The sequence below is a fragment of the Daphnia magna genome, linkage group LG8 (assembly GCF_020631705.1).
Source record: "Daphnia magna isolate NIES linkage group LG8, ASM2063170v1.1, whole genome shotgun sequence".
Taxonomy (NCBI): domain Eukaryota; kingdom Metazoa; phylum Arthropoda; class Branchiopoda; order Diplostraca; family Daphniidae; genus Daphnia; species Daphnia magna.
The window spans coordinates 2,704,956-2,727,605 of NC_059189.1; the positions used below are offsets into that span (position 1 = coordinate 2,704,956).

Sequence of the window (22,650 nt, forward strand, 5' to 3'; positions counted from 1 at the left end):
GGCAAAAATCTATAAAAACTACTATACACACACAGACACTCTAACGCGATAATAAAAGAAAGAAAAAATCAGTCAAAGAGTTACATATACGTATATCACATTTTTTTTTCTTTCTCTTTCATTTATACGACCTTCGACCATAACATTTTACCTTGACTGATTTTTTTTTGCCTGTTTTTTTAATGAACAAAAATACCAAGTCTGGAATACGTGCGTGTTTCTCTGGAATTTGCTTATGAAAAGTTATTAAATATGTGCTCACAATCGCTCGGCATTGTTTGAAACCCGTGCTAAAATGAGAATTTTTTTTTGTTTTCACGAAATTCCGTCCCGCGGGTGGCTGGAGGGAAGAGGATCATCACATTACATATCAGAACCCTCTCAAAAAGAAGAAAAAATGCATATCTGACAAATAACAAATATAAATGAAAAAAAAAAAGTGGAAGAAGAGCCCTCAAGAACGATAACCAACAGACAGACGAAACACATACACTCGGGGGGAAAAAAGAACGCCCGAGGCAGAAACAATCACGAATTTTTTCCGCGCGCGTTCTCCCGACCTCCAAAAACAGCTGTATATGATCACAGACAAGCAGGACGTTCCACCATTCGATTTCTCTCGACGATCGTAAAATTTTTTAAAAGAAAGAAAGCGAAAGAATAAACAAGGCTGAAAGGAATCTCCGTATTATAATTTTAGATTCTGTTAGTGCGTGGCACCATTACACAACTTTTATACATTACAAATATATTTATAATATCTGATAACAAAGTTAAGGAAACCTTTTTGTCAATCGATAACATGTCGGCCGGAATATACACATACTTGAGAGAATGAATAAACCATGTTTATGAAAATCGATCAAATCCATTATGACATTCCGTTTACAAAAGGGAAGAAGAATATTAGAAAATTCTTGCCCTTCCTCATGACGCTGAAGCGAAAGGATATGATGGATTGGGCGACTTTGTAAACCAGGTAGAATAATAATAAACAGGTGTTTTCGTAGAAACAAAAAGCAAAGAAGATTTTAAAGAAAAAAGAAAAATAGGATTATCCTGAGAAGAATTTAAATGGCTCCAGGAAACCCTGTCAAGTGATTGCGGAAAGGAAATACTGGAGCTGGACGCGTAACAGGACGATTAGCATCGAGTTTCATGCACCAGGATGCCAATCTTCGGCAGGTAATGCTTAAAATATTAATTTTGCTAAATGCTTTTACTTACATTTTTGTTATTTTCAAATCAGAGATGAGCAACGTCGACAGTGCAATAACTAGGCGAAGTAGGAGGACTTTCCAATGTCAGATCGTGAGTCGCTTCGCAGATTGTGCGCAATGGAGAAATAGGTGTCATGGGAGTGGAACGGATTTCAGGCGAGACACCTTCCGTCGGTGTCGTCGATTCAGACGAACTGGAACTTCGACCTAGGAAATATAAAAATCCCCATGAAATCTATTTCTATTCGCAATAAGAGTTCACCGAGAAAGGAAATACCGGCGTAGGTGTAAATGTCAACAAGAAGATCCTGTGGAATGGCCGCACCTACGGCTAAATGGAGTGCTAAACTTTCAAGCCAGACCTCAATGACTTCGCAGGGAGGCCGCTTGTCTGGATTGAGATCGCAACATAGGAATGCGATTCGATAGAATGGTTCCGGGCAATTAAGACAAAACTTTTCACGAAATGCAGTCTGGTTGAGACCAAAGTCACCTGATCGCGGCAAGTAATCCGGATCTGCTTCAACTCGTCCAATAATCTGTGAAATAATAAAAACGAAAAGTTAAATTCAAAAAGAGAATTCCACTCAGAATATTTCCTACCTCGCAAAGAACAATGCCAAAACTAAAGATGTCCACTTTTTCATCATACTTTTTGCCCGTCAACATTTCCGGGGCCATCCAATAAGGATTTCCTACTACAGTGTATCTTTTCTTTCGTTCGTATTTCTTTGGTCTTCGTGCGGATGGTGAAGGAGTCGTGCTGTTACGACATCCCATCAATCCACGCCCGTTGGGTGCAATGGTCCGTGACGGGCTATCGGCTCGCATGATTCTGGCCAGACCAAAATCTGCGACCACCACCGAACGATCTTCTCTCACTAGACAATTATTGGAATTAAGGTCACGATGGATGATGCTTTTAGAATGGAGGTAAGCCATTCCAGCTGCTATGTCTTTGGCGAACGAGACTCGTTGTTCCCATGGCAGTGGCTCGTTTGAATCATGCAATAATCCTTTTAGCGTTCCACCAGCGATAAATTCTGTCACTAGATTTAGACGTTTATCTTTATACAGGATGCCGATGAAACGTAGGACGTTACTATGACTAAGCGTCCGCATCACCGCCACCTTTTTCCATAAGAAAAAAGTTGTTAAATTACATTCAAAAGCGAATAATGTCTATTTTATACCAACCTCTTTGATGAAATTATTTTGTGCCTCTTCATCTACTCGATAGAGTTCTTTCAACACATAAACTTGATTAGTTTCACGATGTGTCACTCTGAAGACGCGTCCAAAGAAACCCGAGCCAATGAGTTCACCTAGGACAAGGTCTGATGCCCGGAATATTTTCTGTGTGTGAATGTTCTTTCGGCTGTGAGGGTGAACGCGAAACGATTGAGTCCGTGATAATTCACATTCTTCATCTCGATAGTCACGATCGCCTGGACTTTTGAGTCGATTATAGTTGAAATGGTTCATATTCACTGGCACATCTGGGTCTAACGAAGAACTGTCCAACAGCCTAGGCATGGAGGAAGACCGTTCACGGGTACCCCGTGGATTGCGCAATCGTTGTCGTGTACGACCTACGGCGGCTAATTTAAACATGCGTTCAGCTCTTTCCTTATCGCGTGATATTTTGTCACGTGGGAAAGTGGCAGCAAGCTTTTGCGATAAGATATCGGCGCAACCCCGTAAAACATTAAGCGGCGGAGCGCTCTGTCGTCTTGATCGCGAAACTGTTGTTTCCGGTTCATGCTCGATAGTCAACTGTAATTTTAAGAAGAAATAAAACCCATTTTAGATAAATCTTTATTGAGACTGCGTTTTAATGAACCAAAAGTGAATTAAAATTACCTGTAACGTAGATTCAGGCGAACGAAGTAAACTTTCAATTTTCTCTAGCGACTGATCTTTAACTGGCATGCCGTTCACCTCAAGCAACCGGTCGCCAATATGAAGTGACATCAAATCACTACTGGTATCAAGCCTATGCAATGAGGCTACCATTATTTCATGGGACTGTTACTCCATACTCTCTTTTTTTGTGTGTTCAGGAACAATAACTAAATCATGCCGGATGCGGTTTGGCAGAGTCTCTACTTACTCAGATATCCGCAAACCCCGGTAAACATCGGATAAAGTGGGGATTTTGCTCATTGCGTCATCTTGAACAGCTAATTTGATATGATGACGCTGCCCTTCTGGTACCGGACCCAGAGCCAGTAGTTGGATCGAGTGAGGTTTCCTGTTGACGCCTGGTCCACCTGTTACCTTTTGACTTAGTGGTTGCATTTGTCTCTTGTAGCAGGACCCACTGATAAATGTAAAACTGAAATCAGACTATAAAAGAAAAATATTTTTGGTTTTTTTATCATACCAATATAGTTTCGATCGTTCAACAAGAGCATACGAGTCTCCATCTCCTATAAAGCAGCGACACGAACTACATTGAAAACACTCTGGGTGAAATTTGTGGTCTCCTGCTACCATGACAGGGCCCCCAGTTATCAACTATGAATGACAAAGATAAGGTTATTGGCCTCATAGGCATGTCACATTGACGGGCAGTGTTACTTGGGAACATTGTTGGCAGGACTGTCCATATTTTGCCCAATAGTGCATTTGGCAAAACAAAATGTCACCTTTTTCAAAGTACCAATCTGAGAGGGTTTCGTCACACACAGAACACCTGGAAATTAGTTTTATCAAAGAAATTTATAAATAAAAACAGAACAACTGATAAGAAATAATCTAAGTGTTTATAATTTTTTCTAGGTAGATTTACCTGAAGCAGTCACTGTGCCATTCTTTATTCAGTGCTTCAATATACTCATTATCATGGATGTGATTAAGGCAGGCTGAACAAACATTTGGTTTAGCCACATCATCTAATAGAACAGAAAGCATAAAATTAATTTCTTATAGAGGAAATATTTTAACTTTAATAAAGATTGAAAGGGATAAACTTCCAATCACACCATGTGGTAAAATCATAATTATGACATGTCATTTTAACATTTGACTTGAACTTTAAACCCAACGTTTAACGAATAACACGTATAATTAATGCTTAAACGAATGAAAAGACGCCCGTTTATAAGCACTATCTCAAATTTTTCAACGCCCACCCCACTCCTTATCAACAATATTTGACAGCTCAATTTCTCACTTGTTTTAGCCTTAAATTTCAATTAATGTTGGAAATAAGCTTAATTTTGCCATTATAGGTTTAAAAAGTTCACACAAGAACTCTAGATTATCTTAATAATGTCAAATAATTCAAAATAAAACACAGATTGATAATAAACATACTAGTGGTTTCCATTGCGTTTAGCACAACAATGTCAGGAATGAATTCTGTTCGGTTACTTCATAAGTATCGATACTAGACAAATGCGATTTTAATTTCGTCTGTTTTTTACACGTGGTGTTATTCGACCGTCATCAAAATGTTGCATCGCCCAGTGACACAACAGTTCAAATGGTTTCACTTTAATTCGTCTTTGATAAAAGTCTTAAGTTTGAGGTACTTTTCTGAAGATTTCAATTCTCTAAAGTTTCATCCACCACGACAACGTATTCCATCAACGCCAACTATACAAAGTGAACTGGTTAGAACTCCTTCGGAATATATAAAAGGTTCTCGCGTGATACAAGTTGCGATTCTCGGCGTACCGAACGCCGGGAAAAGTACGCTGGTCAATCAGCTTTCTGGATGGAACACATGCTCGGTTTCAAAAAAAGTCCATACTACTAGAAAGACATCAAAAACTGTCCTAATCAAAGATGAAACCCAAATTGTTTTCCTTGACACTCCAGGACTGGTTGCACCCAGCGAAGCCAAACAGTAGGAGATTTTGTTTTTTGTAGTAAAAATATTGTTAAAAGCTACATAATTTTTTTCATTCCAGACATAATCTTGAAACATCGTTTTTGATTGATCCTGAAAGAGCATTAGCCCAAGCAAATCTACTTCTAGTCTTACATGATGTCAGTAACAAGTGGACACGAGGAAGTTTGAGCCCTAAAATTCTCAGACTTTTGCATCTTTATCCTGACAAGGAGTCAATTCTAGTTCTGAACAAAATAGATTGTTTAAAGGAAAAGCGCCTCCTCCTCGCCCTAACCAACAAATTGTCAGAGGGAATAATTGGGGGTAAATCAGTTGCCTCAAATGTGGATTCTATGCAGGAGAGGGTGAGCAAACAAACCATAGACAATTCTCTCAGAACTCAAAGCAGTTCAGAATTAAAAGAAAAGGAACTTGGCCAATTTCAACAAATTTCTGAAAGAGAGGTGATGAAGAAGATAGAAGGAAAAGTTGGTTGGCCCTACTTCTCCAACGTATTTATGATATCCGCTATTGATGGCGACGGAGTATTAGACATTGCAGTTAGTGCAAATTTACACATATAGGCTATTATGGCACTTTTTAACCGAATTTTCTTTAACCATCAGGAACACTTGTATCAGGCTGCTCAACCTGGTCGTTGGATCTACAATTCTTCCGTTGTTACTGATCAAAACCCCCACGAAATGGTAATAGCTTGTTTAAGAGGGAAGCTATTAGATATGTTAGAAAAAGAGTTACCCTATTCAGTGAAAATCTCAGTTCGATTTTGGGAAGTCGATGTTTCAGGTAACCTAAAAACAAAGTTATCTTGTTAGATTCATTTGATCAAGTATCTTAATCTTAGGTACCTTGAACATCGTATTAGCGTTGGATTGTCGAAAACGATTTACTGCTCGAGTGGTCGTCGGCACTGGTGGTCGCAATGTAATCCAGCTGGCTAGAGAAACCGAACAAGATTTGCGAAACATGTTTCGTCAAGAAGTTAAACTTAGACTAGTCGTAGAACCTGATGTATGAAAATGTAATAAATTGTTCTTGGTCGTGTACAATTGACGTGTATTCAAAATTGAAGATTTTGTGTTCTTCTCACTTTTCATAGTGTCTTAACAAAACTAAAGCAGAAGTCATGTCTCCCCAAAGGAGAAGGGCAAAATCTCAAAAAGATATCTCTTAATAACCCTTTTTTCAGGATTTTTCTTAATTTTAAATAATCTGTTGAGGAGGTGGTTGTGGTTGGAAAAAAGGTTCATCAAACAGCGCTCGATATTTGGGCCGCAATCGGCATTCAGGACAATAATAAGTTCCTTCAGGAGCTTCTGAAATGCCAACACATTCAAAATGGAACCATTCATACGGACAATCACTGGCATCACATCCAATCATTTGGGACACTTCATCGTAAGGACAACGACAGTAACAGTAGAGCCTGTCCGGATCTTCAAACGACGGTACAGGATGTGTGGGTGTTTTTATAACCTTTACCGGCGATAGCGGAGGTGCAACTGCGTCGTAATTATGCGTGAATTTTAATTTCGCCGTTGTACGGCCTGGCTTTTTCGAGATGGCCTTTATTTTTTTCGCTGATGCGGTAGGATTGATTTTTTCATCGAGACTGTCACCTTCGTACCAGTAGAGATCGTCATTTCGTCTACGCCGACCTCGCCCACGTTTCGAGTCGGACCGCTGCTCCTCTATATCCATTGCCGTAGCTGGAGGTAGCAACGAGACTTCCTTTGCAGGTAGCCGAGGAAGTGGTATGATGTTTAACACTGGAACCGGCTCTTTACTCCTCTTCGGGAACCGCTTGTGAAGCCCGCTAGCCACGGCATTGATAATGTCGTCTACAGTATTGCCAGTTGAAGGCATCTGCTGATCTAAAAGAATCAAGATTCGAAATGAAGCTATGGCTAAAATTCTAATTAATAAACAAAAATACCTTCTAAATCGAAGTTCAATGATGACTCCTTAAAGTTGCGTCTCTTCTTCTTCTTCTTCTTTCGCTTCTTTTGGGAATCACTGCGAGCTTTTGGCGATGCAAATCTTGAAAGTTTTTTGTTCTCTGAATCCGAATCACTCGTTTCAAGATCTGATTCATGTACACTGATATCGGCATCCGATTCAACACCATTTTCTGAATCTGAAGAAGATTCCAACGAACTTGGAGGTTCACTGTTGTTTTCGATATCGACGTCGGCATCGTCTCCTTCGGGAGCCTGAACGACAGGTGGAGCAAGTTTCTCTTCCACTTCTACCTCAGAGGAACTACTGCTGCTGGAACTGTCGCTATCGCTGTCACTACTGCTGCTACCACTACTCGAGCTGCTTGAACTACTCGAGCTGCTAGAACTGCTGCAGCTACAATCCGTTGGGCAGCAACTGGATTCGCTGTCACTGAGTCGCGTCAAAACCTTTCCAAACTTGTTGACACTCTTTGGGATCTTGCCGTTAACAGGCTTACCATCTTCGTCTTCTTCTGAACTACTGCTACTACTCAAGTCCAAAACATAACGAGGTTCTTTCTTGCTCCGGTGTTTCTTGTGGTGGCGAGCCTTTTTGGCCATTTTCTTGAGCTTTTTGGGGTCTTCCGGTGGAGGATCTCCAAGCTTGCAATAATCATGGTCTACCAGGGCAGGAATAACGGGCTCTGGAGGTACCACGGGAATCTCTGCTTGTTTAGACGTAGCAGCTGAAGCAAGCAAATCGAGAAGATTGACGTCAGAGGGATTCGTTTCTCCTTCGATAGTTTTAATAGTTTCGGTTGCTCCATTCGGCTCATTCGCTTCCACAGGTTCTTTTTTTTCGCCATCAGGTACAGCAGGCGTTGGAAGATCTTTTTCGTCCGTTTCCATTTTGATGTCCTCTGCAGTGCCTTCCTTTGCTTCATTTAGGTTGCTTTCCTTTTCTTCTTTATCGCCATTTGGAGAGACATCTTTATTTTCAATTGATTCCTTATTTTCAACATGACTGGCTTCAGAACCTGCAACAGTTGAAGGTGGGGGAACAGATTCAGGATGTTCTGCAGTAGGTTTAGACGTTTCTTCCTCGTCCTCCTCAATGTCAAAAATTGAACTACCGATACGATTGAGGGCAGCCACCGATGGAAGCGATGCAGTGCCATTTCCTGCATCTGTCGGTTTGGGAGGCACATCTGCAACTGGTGGAACAGGCATATCGTCTTCATCGTCAGATGACAGAGAACACTTGAATCGGACATTTTCGGTAATAGGTTCAGGGGGCGCGCAAGTACTTCCACCATTTATCAAATCAGATTTCGACTTGTCGGGTGTTTCGGGGCTCTCCTCGGTGCTCACTCTTCTTGACGAGGCGGCCGATCGCTTCGCAGCGTTCTGTTGGCCAATCAATTTAAGAAGCTCCTGCTGTACTTTTCTAGGCTTTAGGCCACTTTTCTCAAGAGCAGATTTGATTTCATTGGCGGCTGCTTGAGCAATAGCCGCTTGACTGAGAGCGGCCTCACTGTGCTTCATAATTGCATGTTTGGCTAACAGTTTCTTCGAGATGAAACTCTTTTTACAACTGTGACACTTGTGTGGTCGCTCGCCCGTATGCAATCTAGTATGAACCTTGAGCATTGACGCCTTGCTGAACTCGAGTCGGCAGACAGTACAGACGCATGGGTTGTCAACTACTTCCGCCAGACTAGCCGGGGCACCCGGACAAAAGTGGTATGTGCACAGCCAAGTTTTTTCTTGGCAGGTTGGACAAGGCTTGCTTTCAGTTCCATGTTTCCATAACAGATGCATTTCTAGTGACTCATAGTTTTTGTAAGACACCTGGCAAACCGTGCAAGCATATGGGCTATCTTGCTGATGATTGAACATGTGTTTCCTCAATGCAGTCTGGCTCTCAAAGCAAGTATGGCATATGTCGCAAAGAGAATGCGTGCGAAGATGTGACTGGAGCATGTAGAGGCTAACCATCCCGACAATGCCACATAAACGACATCCGTAAATGGATTCCTTGCCGGTAGAAACCAAGTGAGAGATGAAATAGCCATACGTTTTGAACTGCTGGCCACATTCAAGGCAAGGGTACATCCGAAAGCCATGAGCACCCCGCAGATGTTGCACCATCTCTTTGACCGACAACTCGTTGACATTGCAAAGATCGCACGAATAGGTCTTATCCAGAGGTTCCACACAGAATTTATGTAGCACCTTGCGGCCGGCGCTGCCATCGATGTATTCATCCGCCTCTTCATTGGACACGTCTTCCATATAAATGCTCCGCACCTCGGCAAATAACCTGTTTTGCGTATCCTCGCCGAGCCCACGAAGTAAATGGTTGCTATGAGCTGCCTTTAAGTGCTCGCAAATGTCTTCCAAATTAGATTCCTGGGTTTCATAACGAAGGCAAACTGGGCAATGAAGTTGCTGGATCTTTCGTAGCGCTTTCTTTACTCGAAGCAACAACTTGTGGAGCAAAGGTTCAAGAAGCTCCTTCCAGTCGATCTTCTCTCGGGGCGGCAGTTGCGGTGCGGGAGAGGGTTCTCTGGTCGGTTCAGACTCTTCCGGTGTCTGTTCAGGGGTAACAGCATCCAAGTCCTGTTCTTCGTTTTCAGAACTTCCTGCCATCCCCTCGACCTCCTCTTCCGCACCGCCTAACAAGTTTTTTGAATTTGTATTGTCTGGACTCAACGGAGAAAGTGTTGGTCGTCCTAAACCAGGCGGAAGCATTCTTTTAGGAGGTGTCGGAGGTGGACCTTTATTCCCTGGTTAGTCATCGGAGAAACAAGAAAACTGTTAGCAGGAAAATAAGATTTAATACAAAGATAAAATCTTACCTGGTAAAAGAGTCCGGAGACCCCTCGGAGAATCAAGGTTAGGAATCATCACCTTGACTTTTTTTCTAACGGGTTCCTCTCCAGGTGAGCGGAATTCAGTTCCATCCGTTGGCTCCACCTTTATAGGGACAGAGGGTTCGAAAGCTTGTGCAGGTGATTTAATTTTGCTATCATCGACATCGGAATTAGTTTCTAGTTTGGGCTGCGATTCCTCAACTTCGGGCCGGCTCCGATTTTATCTGACGCCGGTATTTCCTCTTCTGCCTGGATATATTTGGCGTAGTCTTCTCCGTATCAACAGCAACTGGCGCTGCCAAAGTCGGTGAAGGGTAAGAAATGGCAAGGGGTTGCTGCTGACCGTCGGAATGATAGCCTACTTGACTGGGCAATGGAAACCTCGGAGTTGCTCTACAATTGACACTATGCGCTTCAGCATCAAGAACGTGAATGGCAGCGCCACATTCTGTGCAAATTAAAATCGATGCACGGCCAAGGATCTCGCCTAAACGAGTGACTTCGGAAGGGCCACGATACCTTTAATAAATCCAGTGGTCGCGTTTAATACGCATAGAATAATAAAAATTTGAACGTTATTTCAACCCACCTATCCTCCTTGCCATGGACGGCCTGAAGATGTTTAACAAGTGCAGACACTTTGGCATGCATAGAACCGCAGACGAGGCAAGCATGCCGTTGATGATGAAGATGGGCATGTAGATACCTCGACAGGCCGTCGCTAAGGCCGCGAGCTCCACATAACCCGCAAGCATCTGGTCCGTAAGTTGACTGGACAGAACGAATCGAACTCGCTCGCGTCCCATAGCTTTTCGATGGAGATACTGTCGGCGGCAATGAAAGCGGGGGAGGTGGTCCAAGTGGCGTCAATGGAGATATACTTTCAGCCAGAGATGGAACTGTAATTGGAGTCGAGTAACATGTTAGTTGTTTAAGCGATAATTCCGAGACAGTTGACGGTAAGTGAGTACCGATATCATTCTCTTCGGCTGCTGCTAGGAGGATACTGCCACACACTGAGAGGTGTTCTCTGGCAGATGAAACGCCGACAATCGCAAAGCACTTTACACATTCTACTAAACCACTATCTTCTGTTGGAAAACCTAGCGGTTTCACTCCAACGACAGAAGTCCGATTTTGACTTTCAATCGTTTTATTCGGTTTACGATAAACCGTTTTCGAATTAACTACCACTTTCTTCTTAACTTGTTTGTTTCTCAACAAATTTGGACCATTCACTGTTCGCTTTTTGGGCACGGGGAGAGGCACAGGCATCGTCGCCGGTTCTTCAACTTGTAATGGTGTTTCAGGTGGCTCTACTTCATGATGTGGTGACACAGGCACAGATAGCGGAGTCGATTCGCCATTCGTATGCTTGGTTATTGTGCTGGGTGACAGTTTAAGAAGTTTGACCAATGGGCCATCACTTTTAGGAATAGATCGTCTGATATATGGCCGCTTCTTCTTCACTGTTGGTGGACTACTAGATGAAGGGGATCCATTTATCACCACACTAGACACCTCATCCTCATTTGCACTGCTTGCTTCCACTTGTTCTGTTTCGGCATTTTCAGAAATAGTGTCAGGCACTCCCAGTGGTGCCAAAGTATCCAAATATGCTGGTGTAGAGTCTTCTTCGATGTCATCTGCTGCTTCAATATTAAAATCCACACCTACTATATAAAACAATGTTTCATTTTTTCCCTCCTCTTTTAAAAATAAAACATACCAAGAAGATCTACATCCAGAGGTAGTTCCTCTGAAGGAGTGTCCTTGACTTGAAAGGCAGAATTCATACCGCCAAACACTTCACTAATTTTAAAAAGAAAAACTTTGTTATTAAGAACTTTGCTTAATTAACAAACATAGAGCTAACTCTAGTAACACTCCCAACTACCAAAGCTGGTTTTTTCAGCACTAAAGATGCTGTGCAAGCTATGAATTTAATAGGATATCCTTGAATCTGCTCAGAAGACACAGAAATGCTATGCTTGTTACACCAATCTTTCTCAAAGCGCGGGTAAAGCTTCAATTCTCTTCAATGCCGCACAATTTGGGGTGTTCTACGGATAAATACGAACCAATAATGGAACTCACCGAAACTTTTTCGATTAAATTATTTTTTGTAGTTGACATAGATCGAAACCAATCAACTTTGAAAATTCCAAAATAAAACCGTTCAGAAAAGCGTTCCTCGCGACGCGACGGGCAACGCGGCCATTTGTCGACGAGTCGACGAAAGTGATGAAGCGCCACCTAGTGTCAGAAAAACACAGAAGTATCGATTGATTACTGCTGAAATCGATTGTTAATCAAAGCAACCACGGTGTTTTTCTTAATTTCCACATATTATTAATGCAGTTTAAAACTAAATAAATCACATTTGAGGATAATTGCTTGTTTTAAATTAATTGAATTGATAAATAGAACGAAAATAGTAAAATTGACGATGTGACACATCGAGCCATCTAGCGTTTGTTAAATTAAAAATAAGACATTGGTAACCGCGTGTTTACTAAGTTGGCGGGAAGAAGTCGCCTGGCCGTTTTTGTTTTCTCAACAACGTTAACACATGTATATATTTGTCTGGAACGTTGCGCAATATTCTAGTTTGAATTGAATAAAGTTTTCAGTCAATTGTCATTGCTACATGGATTTGAGTGATAAGATTATACGGGAAGAAATCTAATAAGTCTGATGTTGTATAGAAACAATCAAAACCTCGGAAAACGTCATTAGGTAAAGAAATATTTCCAGTTAGCATTGCTGTACCTTGGTAGTAGTGATAAAACAAGAGGAAGTCAAAACTACATTTTATTTCATTTGTTCTTTGTCACATTTCATTCACGAGGAAAACTATTTAGAAATTTAGGGGAATTTCTTCTGAAGCTATCAGTAACATGAGCTGTCAAAAGGTGTGAGACCTATGTACTGTGTTACAAACTAGCTTTCTATTTTCTTAGGTTTTTCATGTCCTACTGAACAACAAGTATATGGTTCACACCTTTATATCTTGACAAGCATTTCATCCTGAGATCATATCGTGAGATTGATCTCTTTGTTTTAGTTATCTTTGCTCTAAAGTTCACATTTCAAACGGAGATCATGAGCAAATATTACAAACATTTAAAATAAGTATTGACTTCTATACACATTTTTTTCTATTCTGTAAAAATATTCTCTTTCAGTTTGCTTTCACCTGTTCACAACGCTTTCTTATGTTCTGAAAATTTGGCTTATCTTTCATTTTTCAGAGGTATTGTGTGTTTTAGCTATTTACTACTTCTAGGTTTCATTAAGCAAATCAATAGACAATTAAGTTTCATTGCTGAAGCGTTTCAAGGCCAACTTCTCGAGCATTATAGCCCCAGATAAAAAAATAATAATTTGGGGTTTTTATAAACTCCGTTCCGTCAAAGAACGTGAGGTGACACCCAAATTTTTATCACGCTAGAATGCGAGATGGATTGCAGAATCAGCTTGGATCATACTTGTTATAAGTATTATTAACCAATGTGGCACGTATGGCAAGCCGCCGTGCAGTCCGCCCATTCTCATTGCTATCCCGCTTACTCGTGTCTCTTCCACAATAATACGAATGCTACAGCATTGCTTATTCCAGACTAAACAACGTTCAGTTTCGCCATTTTTTTTTTAAGGGAACCTGTACAGATAATATTTTTTATAAAAAGAAAACTGTCATAATTGCGTTAAAGCTCATAGAAGCACTTTTAGAAATTGAATATATCTGGGTTTCGGAGAGCACCCTGTTTGTCAGGAAGGTCGTTAAAATTAGCCCCCAATTCTAATCGAAAATTCAAAAATATGTATCTTAAATGCTATATACTTGGTCTTATCGTGCTTATACAACATTTTGGCTCTTTTGTTTTACCGTTCTGTTTGCAATTTTTGTGGTATGTATTTGGGGGTGCTGAGCTGACTGCTCAAAGCTTGATCTTTCTCAATATCATCAGATAAGCTTATCAATGCAAAGATTCTCATGCATGGTGATAATGAATGCAAAGAAAATTTATTTCCTTTCCACTGTTTTGTTTTTCTTTTCTTTTTAACAAAACCTAATTCAATTAACTGAAATGAATTTTTTTACAACGAGGTAGGCAAAAAGATGGGCCACCTAGTAGACAACTATGAAAACAGTTGAACCATAACTTGGCGCCAGGTGGGGCTGAAATCCGTGAGCGCAGTAAGAAGTAGAAGAGGCCAGTGAGAGGAGGAAAGTTGACGTGAAAAACATGGCGACGAATCTGGATGAAGAACAGAGCCTCCGCGAGTGTGAGGCCTACGTAGCCCGTCACAATATTCAGCAAATTCTTAAAGACTGCATTGTCCAGTTGTGTGTTGTTCGGCCTGACAATCCTACATCATTTCTACGTGAATATTTCCAGAAACTTGAACGGGTGAGTCCATTCTATTGCCCAGATGGCCGTGCTTTTCTTGGCTGCTCCAAGTGAGATTCTTTACCAACTTTTTCTTGGCCCATCGATCGTTGAAACCATGCCATGTATCTATATCTTCTTTTTAAAGTCGCTATCGTTTTTTTTTTAAATTGAGTTGCACGTTTTGTGTAGTCCACACCCACATCGGCTTTTTCGTTTCCCCCCAAATTTTTTTACGATAACCTCTTACTCCTCCTCAAATTTTTATTTTAGAACGTAATCTTTTTTCGCTGGGTATTCTTGATTATTGCGGCAACTTCTTTTCCATTTCATTAAATGTAAAGAAAATCAAAAGAGGGAAAATTTGTCTACAAAAGTAAGTAACAAAAGGGAAAATGCGACATCTGTGACGTTTGAACGAAGAATATTCTTTCTTTTTCCCTAGCTGTCCCCCTCCGAAATAGCTCACTTTCGTCTCGTAACTCCCTCCCCCCCTTCAGGTTTTTTTTTTTTAATTTTTCACCGGGAGCCAAACAACACACACAAAAAAAAAGAAAAACGGAGGAAAACGCATGCGCCAGACTTTCTGACGTCATGTGGCGACCCGATTGGTTGGCTACCAATTGACGATAAACGTCTTGTTCTCTCTGCCCGCCTTTGGTGCTACTGTGCCATTTATTTCTCCCCATCCTTGATTTTCTAATACCTCCACACAGGCTGGATAACTGGGCCAAGAAAATCTCTCCTTTCAGTATTCACCGGCCTTTCCACCAGGTTCATTGTGCAGCTCTGCCCGTCTACTTGGAGAATCTCGTGCGTCAGTGTGTGCGTTGGGGGACCCACCCTATTGAATAATTCATAAGAAACCAAAAGCTGTTTGCAATGGGTCAAAGTTCATCAAAAAAGGATTTCAAGGTGGACAATTCGAAGGAGACGTTCAAACATGGCGGAAGTATTAAAATAAAGACGATCGGATCCAGCTCGACAGCCAGCGGAATGTCCAATTTGGGTTCACGGACATCGGCGGGATTACAAAAACAACCGGTCTCGGTAGTAATCGACGATAACGCCGTTGCCATGACGACCAATCAACCTCAAAGCAACAGCGAGGTTTCCTACCGTTTTCGCCTACTGTTTCTTTCCTTCTCCGTTCGTCATCCATATCTGTTTCATTCCTGTGTGTGTGTTTTATTTCGTCCGACAGGCTTTACCACTTTAGACGGCCTCTTTAAAGCTTGTGACGACTTATCGTGCATGACACATGTACACGAAATAGTTTCAACCGGTAGAGTAGCTTCTACACAACATATCTGATGCGGGGATATGTCAGAAGATTATGAAATAGGAACGAATTGTGTTTGGCGGAGTTTATTTACAACTTAAGTAGACCCCCACTTTCACTTTATCTTTTTCATTCGTGAGACGAAGATTAGCAACGTCAAGCGAATCGAGTCAATAAATAGTAGTCACCATTTTTCTTGGCATAGACGCAATTAATGGAACGGATCGTTGAAAGAAAACAAATGGACGGGAACGAAAAAGAAGACGGGTGGAAAATATTTGGCGAAGCGACTCACGCACGCATAAAGTCCCCCCTCCCCACACACACACACACGAAGGATGGCCGGTCCCGGGTCCGGCCTTTTTCTCATTCCAACAAATCGTGGAATAATTTTTTTTTTTTTTTTTTTAGAAATGATTGGAGAGGCGAGTTGTACCGAGTTTTTTCTCGTTTTTATTCGTTTCTGGCACACCACAGATGCACCCAGTCATGCGGAATAAGTAATGTACAAAAGCTGCTGTTGTATTAAAAAGATACAGCCACATGATGAAATGTGTCGCCGGATGTTGCACAGAGTCGAAAGTACAGAAGGGGAGGTGGTAGGTAAACAAAATCACGAGCTGCTTATTTTTTTTCTTTTCACGTTGGGATAAACTGGGATCGGTTTGATTGCATATCGTATGTTTTATTTTCCCTTTGGGTGGGTTGCGTTCCGTTGGTCGAATGCAGAGAGAGGTGCGCCATTGCTGCTGAGACGTCATTCTCTCAGGTGGTGCCCTCCCGCAGAGTTTCCATCATCAAATTGCTAGTCCGAGAGAGTCTATCGAAGATTTTATTTTTCGCCCGACAGGCCTGTTATGGTGCCTCCCTCTAGGCGGGCGTTGGCGCACCTATAGTAACTAGTTGTGCTATATGCGTTCTCGATATCCTTTCGGCGTTCTACACACGAGTGTAATGTGTTGTATGTATGTAAACCCACACCCATGAGGTTATCGATTGAAATAACAAGAAGAAGAAGAAGAGGAAGAAAGAGATTTTTTAATTCTTTTTTACTCCGTGCTCTCGACACCCATCACCACTCCCCTGCCGTGATGATTATACGTGCGTTTCTTTTGTTGAAGCCTGGCCTTGTTGAAAACCAACACCAAGAGAGAAAGGGCCATCTCTGTCTTCTCTCCCAAATGAGAAAGATACATTTGCATGGCTGACTCTCTCCTCTCCGTCAGTCTCGCTTGAGTTTCTGTAGCATTCGGTCGTTCTTTCCCGAATTTGTTTGTCCCCGTCAAGTTTGCAGCATTGCGGAACGATGCAGCGACGTGACATGTTCCACAGATTTTGCCGATTAATGGAGTGGGTTCTTGATTCTTTTGTTGCCTTGTTTGTGTGTCGACAACAGGAGGCAGCTAAAGATGCCAAACAGAAGGCCGCCCTTTCGCCCGAAGACAGTGAAGAATCACCTAATGCTGCTCAGGTTGGTTACATCATCTTAAAAGGCAAGACGGTCTTGACCCTAACGACAATTTTTGTTTAACGATTATACAGAGCGGGATTATGGGAGTGCGGCCGAGACGAGGGGGCATTTCAAGCGAAACGGTGACAGAAGAAGACGCGACTAACTTTATAAAGAAAGTCGTACCCAAGGATTTTAAAACGATGGATGCGCTTGCCAAAGCCATCGCTAAGAACGTGCTCTTTTCGCATTTGGATGAGAACGAGCGACCCGATATCCTTGACGCCATGTTCCCGGTCAGCGCTCACAGTGGAGAGGTCATCATCCAACAAGGAGACGAAGGCGACAATTTTTATGTCATCGATCAAGGCGAAGTCGAGGTGACGCTTTTTTTTCAAATTTATTTTCTAACGACGTTGTGGCATTTAATATCGTCCGGTGTTGGGACGGCAGTGTATCCGTTGCGTATCGTATTTAACCCGGTTATTTTACGCCCTTTTTTTTTTGCGCATTATCCAGGTTTTTGTAGACGGTAATATGGTCACCGTGATCGGAGAAGGGGGCAGCTTTGGCGAGCTGGCCTTAATTTATGGCACGCCAAGAGCAGCTACAGTCAAAGGTGATCATCGGTTTAGACGAGGGGAAAAAGGCATTTTGTTTAATTGCCCGTTTTTACAGCCAAAACGGACGTTAAACTGTGGGGTCTCGATCGCGATTCGTACCGACGTATCCTTATGGGATCTACCATCCGAAAACGCAAGATGTACGAAGAATTCCTTTCCAAAGTCTCCATTTTGGGTAAAAGAAAGATGTCAAATTTATTGCGAGAAATGTCGACTCAAGTCTGTTTTTAAATTATTCGTTTGAACAGAATCTCTGGAGAAATGGGAACGGTACACGGTAGCAGACGCATTGGAACCCTGCGGTTTCGAAGATGGCGAAACGATCGTCAGGCAAGGCGAGCCTGGGGACGATTTTTACATTATTGTCGAAGGACGGGCCGTCGTGATGCAGCAACGAAGTGGCGGTGGATCGGTTGATGCCGAACCGCCCGTCGAAGTGGGTCATTTAGGCCCCTCCGATTACTTTGGTAAGTCTATCGTAGCATTTCTTCGTGTACATCAATTGATTAACATTTCATTGCAGGCGAAATTGCCCTACTGCTTGATCGGCCGCGAGCTGCCACCGTTATCGCCAAAGGACCGCTCAAATGTGTCAAACTAGACCGGGCAAGGTGAGTCCATTTGCCTCTTTTGTTGACCTGCCGTTTCGACGTTTTTCTAATGGCACTTCTTCCCCCCATTGTTAGATTTGAGCGCGTGCTGGGCCTTTGCGCAGACATTCTCAAGCGCAACATTCAACTTTACCACAGCTTCGTCTCTTTGTCTGTTTAAAAAGAAGCGTGACACAGAGAGTAATGTTTACAACATAAAGAAAAGAAAGGAGGAGGAGGAAGACACGTTTGTTGTTGTTGTTGTATTCTGATAGCAGCACACACATACCCCACTCCCGAGAAAAGTGTGCCAGATGAGTGTGGCATGAGAATGATGTGTGTGGCAAAAGGTTTCAGAAAAAAAGAAACAGCGAATAGCTTTACAAGAAAAAAAAAAAAAAAAGGAAAGATTCGTATTTTTTCCCCATTTCTCCTAAAAATTGATTAATATAAAACACGCGTTTAAACAACAAAAAAATAATTAATTGCAGCTTCTAACCAAATAGTTGCCGTTTTGTTCTTGAAAGGGGCGGGAACGCTTCAGTATTTGCAAAAGAAAAGATATTTAAAAAAATAGAAGTAGGTTTTTCCCCTTATTTTTCTTCTTTTAGAATCAAATGAATACCACATTTAACACCTAATTTCACGATTCGCTAATGATTTTCCAGCTCTTAAAGTTAATCGGCCGCTGTTTCTTTTGTTAATCCTCCTCTTACGATTTTTTTTTTGGTTTTTTTTTTTATTAGAAGTTAAATTTGGAATAAGAAGAACCTAATTTTGGATTGTGAAAAATTTTTAAGGGAAAATTTGGCATTTAAATTTTTTTGTCCCATATTTTCCAAGGGAACAGCTACAAAATGGTTGGCGAATAGAGATTCTTTTTCTGATGTCTTTATATTGAAAAAAAAATGGCATTCTATTTGGCCCAGGTGGTCAGTTTGGCATCCATAAAATCAGCAGTTAAGCAACACCACGGACAACCAAGTTTTTTTTTTCTTCTTTTTTTTTCTTCTTTTTTTTCATTCTTTGATTTTCTTTCTTTTCTTTTTCTTTCTTTTTCGAGGAAGTTTCTGCTGGTCGGAAATCACTTAAAAAAGAAAGAAAGAAAGGAAAGTGGGAGGCGCTTGTTTGTCTGTGAGTTGTGGTATCCTTTTAGTTTTCTTATTCGGCGTTCCGTGACATTGAAATATTCATAAAAACATTTTTTTTTTTTTTTTCGGTTAAAAAACTTAAATCATTTCGTGAGGGCAAACATAAATGGGCGGGGGGTTTAGATGTCAAAAGTGTTTTGACGCAATTGCGTCATTCGATTGAATTATCGAGAAAAAAAAATTACATGGAGAGGAGAAATTAACTGAAAGTAACTTTATGCCAATCGAGGAATGATTATTGAAAGTTGTTACCTATGCAGTTGGGAAGCCGCCGTCTTTTGTTCTTGGCTATCCGTTCGAACTCTCATTACTGCAACTATGCCATCTGAAAAAAAAATGTTTTCTTTTTTCCTCTAAAATTACAAGTTAAACATATACACACACATACATTTTTATCCGAAGCTCGATCCCGCCCCCACCGCTCTTTCGTGTCATACAGAAATGTATATTCATTCTTTGCTTTTCCTTTGTTCATGGCCTCCCAGTGCACACCAAACGCTATTCACATCACGAACGATGCTCCCTCCTCTGGTTCTCTTTCCGTTCTTTTTTTTTTTTTTTGTTGGTTTTTTACACAACATTTATTTACTATCCTCTCGTTTCCTTTTTTTTTCACTTCTCTCTATTTCTCTCTCGCAGATTATATATAACTGTAATGTGTACGATTAATTCTTTTTTTTTTTTTTCTGTCCAAGTTTTTTGTGTATTTGTGTCATCGTTCAATTTCGGTTCAAATTCAAAACATCCGAAATCTTTTGTGTTCGTCTTTCTTCGTACGTGTTGGAACAAACTCTCTTCCTCTTTTTATGCCCTTCGAAAAAACTAACAGAATTTTCTTGAATATTCTTTTTCTGCCTTTCGAATTTTTTTGAATTTCATTTGTGCAATTTTTCATTTAATTATTATTAACTAAAGCTATTAATAAGATTTAAACGAGATAAAACTTTAAAGATAAGTAAAAACCTAAACGAATTTAAACCATAAAAAAATATAAATTTAATTTACGTTTCGTCTGTTTGAATGGACTGATGTAACGTGACCTGTGTAAATGCATCCTCCCTACCTTCTAGTACCCAGTTTTGCGTAGCTGTCATCCTTTCTTTTTGGATTGGCTTTTTGTTATTAATACCTTCTTTCTATCCCTCTTGTCTTAGAAAAACCCTTTAACAAAAATACCTGGTTAGGAATTTTTACCTTTTCGTAGGAAGAATGAGGAATTCAAATCCCCTTCTTGTCCCTTTGGGGAAAAAACGTTGTGTCTGTGAAACATTAAAAAAAGGAATAACTAAAAATGAAATACATCGCGGTTGTATGTAATAGATCTATTGTTACGCTGTTTTAAAAGAAGGAAATTATTTTTGTTAGATTGTTAAGTGGGGAAAAAGCTTTTCTTTTGGTCGTTTGATGTAATTGTGTACGTAGTACTGAATTAGACACGGTTAGAGTTGGAACACGGGCAGTAGAGAATTTGTAAACATTAAGGGATTTGTCAGTCTGGTTGATTGTGGATCCCGTTAAGTAGGAAACGATTGTAAATTCTTATGCTGAGAAAACGTTTCATAATTGTGGCATGTCTTCCATGGACTTGGCTCCCTTGCGTTTTTTATTGGCAGATGCGCGTGGTAATTTGTCGACGTCAACGTCTTCGTCTAGGCTTGAAATCGAAGTCAATTCTGGGATGAGTAGCCTTGGAATTAAAGGCAATTCCGAATCGGCCACTTGGGTTTTTGTCTCTTGATCTTCATCTAACAGTAAAACGGATATTCAAATTACTAGTACCTGAAATCAGAAATTGGCATCGTGTGTCATACTTTCTTGGACGAAATTCTTATCCGTTAGAGACGGCCAGACATTAGTTCCAGTTCCAGTTCCAATGGTCCCCGTTCGTCTACGGAAGCTGTCTTCCCTGGCTTCATATGCCTATAAATAAACGACTATAAGGTACACATCATAATTTTAGTTTACAAAATGTTGAAAAGAAAAACCTTTTGGCGAGTAACTAAAAACTGCAATTCCTTCTGCATTCGATGTAGCCTACTTTGTTGATTCTCAACTAGGTCCTTCAGAATAGCAATCTGCTCTTCCTGTGCAATTTCACGGCTGTTGGATGCCTTAATGCCATTGGTCATCAACACCTGAAATCGATAAATCCAGGATGAGTAAAAAGCGCAGAAAAATGTGTTACGTAAAATTATACGTCTGGTGCCATTTTAATTAGATAACGAATTAAAGCCAAGGATAACAAAAAGGGAGCATAACTTACTGCGATAACAACGAGGCAAGATATAATAGCCAAACAGGAAAGGATGAGACGCATACGGGCAAACAGGTGGCCAGGCCAACAACATGGTGCTTGTTGATTTTTGTCGTCTTTTGCGCGATTGCTGATAGTTGTCTCTTGGTAAACGGCGCCGTTTTTCGTTTTGGGCATTAGCAATGGCCCTTCTGACTGATAGACATATTTGACCTCTTCTGTTTTCATTTCTCCTCCTTGTACTTTTTTCCCGAAAGGAAAGCAGAGTCTTGATGGGAGTAAACAAAGGCTCGTCTCTGTTTCACGTAGTCTGGATACGAGCCAATATAAAATTGTTGAAACACAGCTGCACCCCTGCTTTCATGAATAATCAAGCAAAAATACACAGTGAAAGGCGCGCTGTTCTCAAAACACTACACACACACACTCGAGCGATGCTGATTCGAGTCGACTAGATTTTTAGAACGTCGCGTCACCTGCTACACTCTAAAAATAATCATTCAACACCGTGAATGATAAATCACGGAGGGCACCGCGTATGGTATTATTCTATCAAAAAGCACGTGAATTATAGGACACCTCGGATGGGCCCTGAAATGACCGAGATGAGCTACATCACGATGTTACAACACACAACAACACGTAGAGAGAAATCTTTGTGATCTTACCTGGAAGACGAGTGAACTGGGCTGTGGCTTTCAGTCAAGTGGCAGGGCTCGGGGGAACGTAGGTTTTATCAGCTAAAAAAGAGAAAAGAGCTCACTAGCTGGCTGGCGGGGCCTCTGCCAGTTGGATAACTACAGAGACTGCCGATAACTTGCCCCTCGCTTTGATCCCTGCCTTTCATCATAGGTTTCCTCTTTCGACCAAAGTTCTCATTCTTTTCCTTTTTCTCCTGACATATGTGTGTGTAGAGTTTGCATTCCCTTCTTTTTTCACTCTCTTTTGATTATTTGTTCGGTGACTTGAGCAGCCTCGTGACGCAGCTAAAGCAGGAATACGACA

At 41.1% G+C, this 22,650-nt stretch overlaps 5 protein-coding genes across 10 annotated transcripts; 2 read left to right on the forward strand and 3 right to left on the reverse strand.

The window, feature by feature from the left end:
• Window positions 1–671: 671 nt before the first annotated feature.
• Window positions 672–4,650, reverse strand: LOC116928735 (LIM domain kinase 1). Of its 2 annotated transcripts, none has more exons than XM_032935825.2 (10): window positions 4,542–4,650; window positions 4,015–4,117; window positions 3,804–3,918; window positions 3,607–3,740; window positions 3,334–3,543; window positions 3,084–3,216; window positions 2,418–2,996; window positions 1,824–2,351; window positions 1,498–1,759; window positions 672–1,427 (listed from the first exon to the last, which is right to left on the reverse strand). In XM_032935825.2, the coding sequence occupies exons 1-10, from the start codon at window positions 4,552–4,554 to the stop codon at window positions 1,246–1,248; spliced, it is 2,259 nt and encodes a 752-aa protein (XP_032791716.1). In that variant the 5' UTR covers window positions 4,555–4,650; the 3' UTR covers window positions 672–1,245. The 2 variants fall into 2 exon arrangements, with proteins under 2 accessions (XP_032791716.1, XP_032791715.1); XM_032935824.2 differs by lacking the exon at window positions 4,542–4,650 and adding an exon at window positions 4,208–4,238.
• A 28-nt stretch (window positions 4,651–4,678) lies between these two features.
• LOC116928743 (GTPase Era, mitochondrial) lies at window positions 4,679–6,131 on the forward strand. Its single transcript, XM_032935838.2, has 4 exons — window positions 4,679–5,076; window positions 5,141–5,621; window positions 5,688–5,868; window positions 5,927–6,131. Exons 1-4 carry the CDS (start codon window positions 4,679–4,681, stop codon window positions 6,097–6,099), a joined length of 1,233 nt encoding a protein of 410 aa, XP_032791729.1. The 3' UTR covers window positions 6,100–6,131.
• LOC116928733 (RE1-silencing transcription factor) lies at window positions 6,122–12,154 on the reverse strand. 3 transcript variants are annotated; one of them, XM_032935822.2, is made up of 7 exons: window positions 11,996–12,154; window positions 11,628–11,710; window positions 10,870–11,571; window positions 10,488–10,797; window positions 9,884–10,417; window positions 7,019–9,811; window positions 6,122–6,956 (listed from the first exon to the last, which is right to left on the reverse strand). In XM_032935822.2, the coding sequence occupies exons 5-7, from the start codon at window positions 9,930–9,932 to the stop codon at window positions 6,286–6,288; spliced, it is 3,513 nt and encodes a 1,170-aa protein (XP_032791713.2). In that variant the 5' UTR covers window positions 9,933–10,417; window positions 10,488–10,797; window positions 10,870–11,571; window positions 11,628–11,710; window positions 11,996–12,154; the 3' UTR covers window positions 6,122–6,285. The 3 variants fall into 3 exon arrangements, with proteins under 3 accessions (XP_032791713.2, XP_032791712.2, XP_045033662.1); XM_032935821.2 differs by having other exon boundaries at window positions 10,870–11,574; XM_045177727.1 differs by lacking the exon at window positions 9,884–10,417 and having other exon boundaries at window positions 7,019–9,257; window positions 10,508–10,797; window positions 10,870–11,574.
• A 327-nt stretch (window positions 12,155–12,481) lies between these two features.
• LOC116928744 (cAMP-dependent protein kinase type I regulatory subunit) lies at window positions 12,482–20,710 on the forward strand. 2 transcript variants are annotated; one of them, XM_032935839.2, is made up of 9 exons: window positions 12,482–12,637; window positions 14,017–14,316; window positions 16,974–17,048; window positions 17,120–17,407; window positions 17,547–17,646; window positions 17,706–17,825; window positions 17,899–18,117; window positions 18,174–18,261; window positions 18,337–20,710. In XM_032935839.2, the coding sequence occupies exons 2-9, from the start codon at window positions 14,152–14,154 to the stop codon at window positions 18,419–18,421; spliced, it is 1,140 nt and encodes a 379-aa protein (XP_032791730.1). In that variant the 5' UTR covers window positions 12,482–12,637; window positions 14,017–14,151; the 3' UTR covers window positions 18,422–20,710. The 2 variants fall into 2 exon arrangements, with proteins under 2 accessions (XP_032791730.1, XP_045033671.1); XM_045177736.1 differs by lacking the exons at window positions 12,482–12,637; window positions 14,017–14,316 and adding an exon at window positions 15,036–15,405.
• Window positions 20,699–22,474, reverse strand: LOC116928749. Of its 2 annotated transcripts, none has more exons than XM_032935846.2 (5): window positions 22,314–22,474; window positions 21,655–21,999; window positions 21,377–21,526; window positions 21,203–21,311; window positions 20,699–21,136 (listed from the first exon to the last, which is right to left on the reverse strand). In XM_032935846.2, exons 2-5 carry the CDS (start codon window positions 21,871–21,873, stop codon window positions 20,949–20,951), a joined length of 666 nt encoding a protein of 221 aa, XP_032791737.2. In that variant the 5' UTR covers window positions 21,874–21,999; window positions 22,314–22,474; the 3' UTR covers window positions 20,699–20,948. The 2 variants fall into 2 exon arrangements, with proteins under 2 accessions (XP_032791737.2, XP_045033672.1); XM_045177737.1 differs by having other exon boundaries at window positions 21,655–22,002; window positions 22,314–22,456.
• Between the last annotated feature and the right edge of the window lie 176 nt (window positions 22,475–22,650).

Bases quoted from the DNA above. Each gene is read 5' to 3' on its own strand.
- LOC116928735 (XM_032935824.2), bottom strand. The intron at 1,760-1,823 runs GTAGGAAATATT...ATTATTTCACAG, and splicing joins TTGGCATTGTTCTTTGCGAG to ATTATTGGACGAGTTGAAGC. The intron at 1,428-1,497 runs GTATTTCCTTTC...TATATTTCCTAG, and splicing joins TGACATTTACACCTACGCCG to GTCGAAGTTCCAGTTCGTCT.
- LOC116928743 (XM_032935838.2), top strand. From the start codon at position 4,679: ATGTTGCATCGCCCAGTGACACAACAGTTCAAATGGTTTCACTTTAAT. The intron at 5,077-5,140 runs GTAGGAGATTTT...TTTTCATTCCAG, and splicing joins GCACCCAGCGAAGCCAAACA to ACATAATCTTGAAACATCGT. The intron at 5,869-5,926 runs GTAACCTAAAAA...TCTTAATCTTAG, and splicing joins TTGGGAAGTCGATGTTTCAG to GTACCTTGAACATCGTATTA.
- LOC116928733 (XM_045177727.1), bottom strand. From the start codon at position 11,694: ATGAATTCTGCCTTTCAAGTCAAGGACACTCCTTCAGAGGAACTACCT. The intron at 10,798-10,869 runs GTACTCACTTAC...CTCCAATTACAG, and splicing joins AGCCGAAGAGAATGATATCG to TTCCATCTCTGGCTGAAAGT. The intron at 9,258-10,507 runs GTCCATGGCAAG...GCCGGCCGCAAG, and splicing joins TTGTTAAACATCTTCAGGCC to GTGCTACATAAATTCTGTGT.
- LOC116928744 (XM_045177736.1), top strand. From the start codon at position 15,178: ATGGGTCAAAGTTCATCAAAAAAGGATTTCAAGGTGGACAATTCGAAG. The intron at 17,049-17,119 runs GTTGGTTACATC...ACGATTATACAG, and splicing joins AATCACCTAATGCTGCTCAG to AGCGGGATTATGGGAGTGCG. The intron at 18,262-18,336 runs GTGAGTCCATTT...CCCCATTGTTAG, and splicing joins GTCAAACTAGACCGGGCAAG to ATTTGAGCGCGTGCTGGGCC.
- LOC116928749 (XM_032935846.2), bottom strand. From the start codon at position 21,873: ATGAAAACAGAAGAGGTCAAATATGTCTATCAGTCAGAAGGGCCATTG. The intron at 21,527-21,654 runs GTAAGTTATGCT...TATCGATTTCAG, and splicing joins CTTGCCTCGTTGTTATCGCA to GTGTTGATGACCAATGGCAT. The intron at 21,312-21,376 runs GTTTTTCTTTTC...GTTTATTTATAG, and splicing joins TTTTAGTTACTCGCCAAAAG to GCATATGAAGCCAGGGAAGA.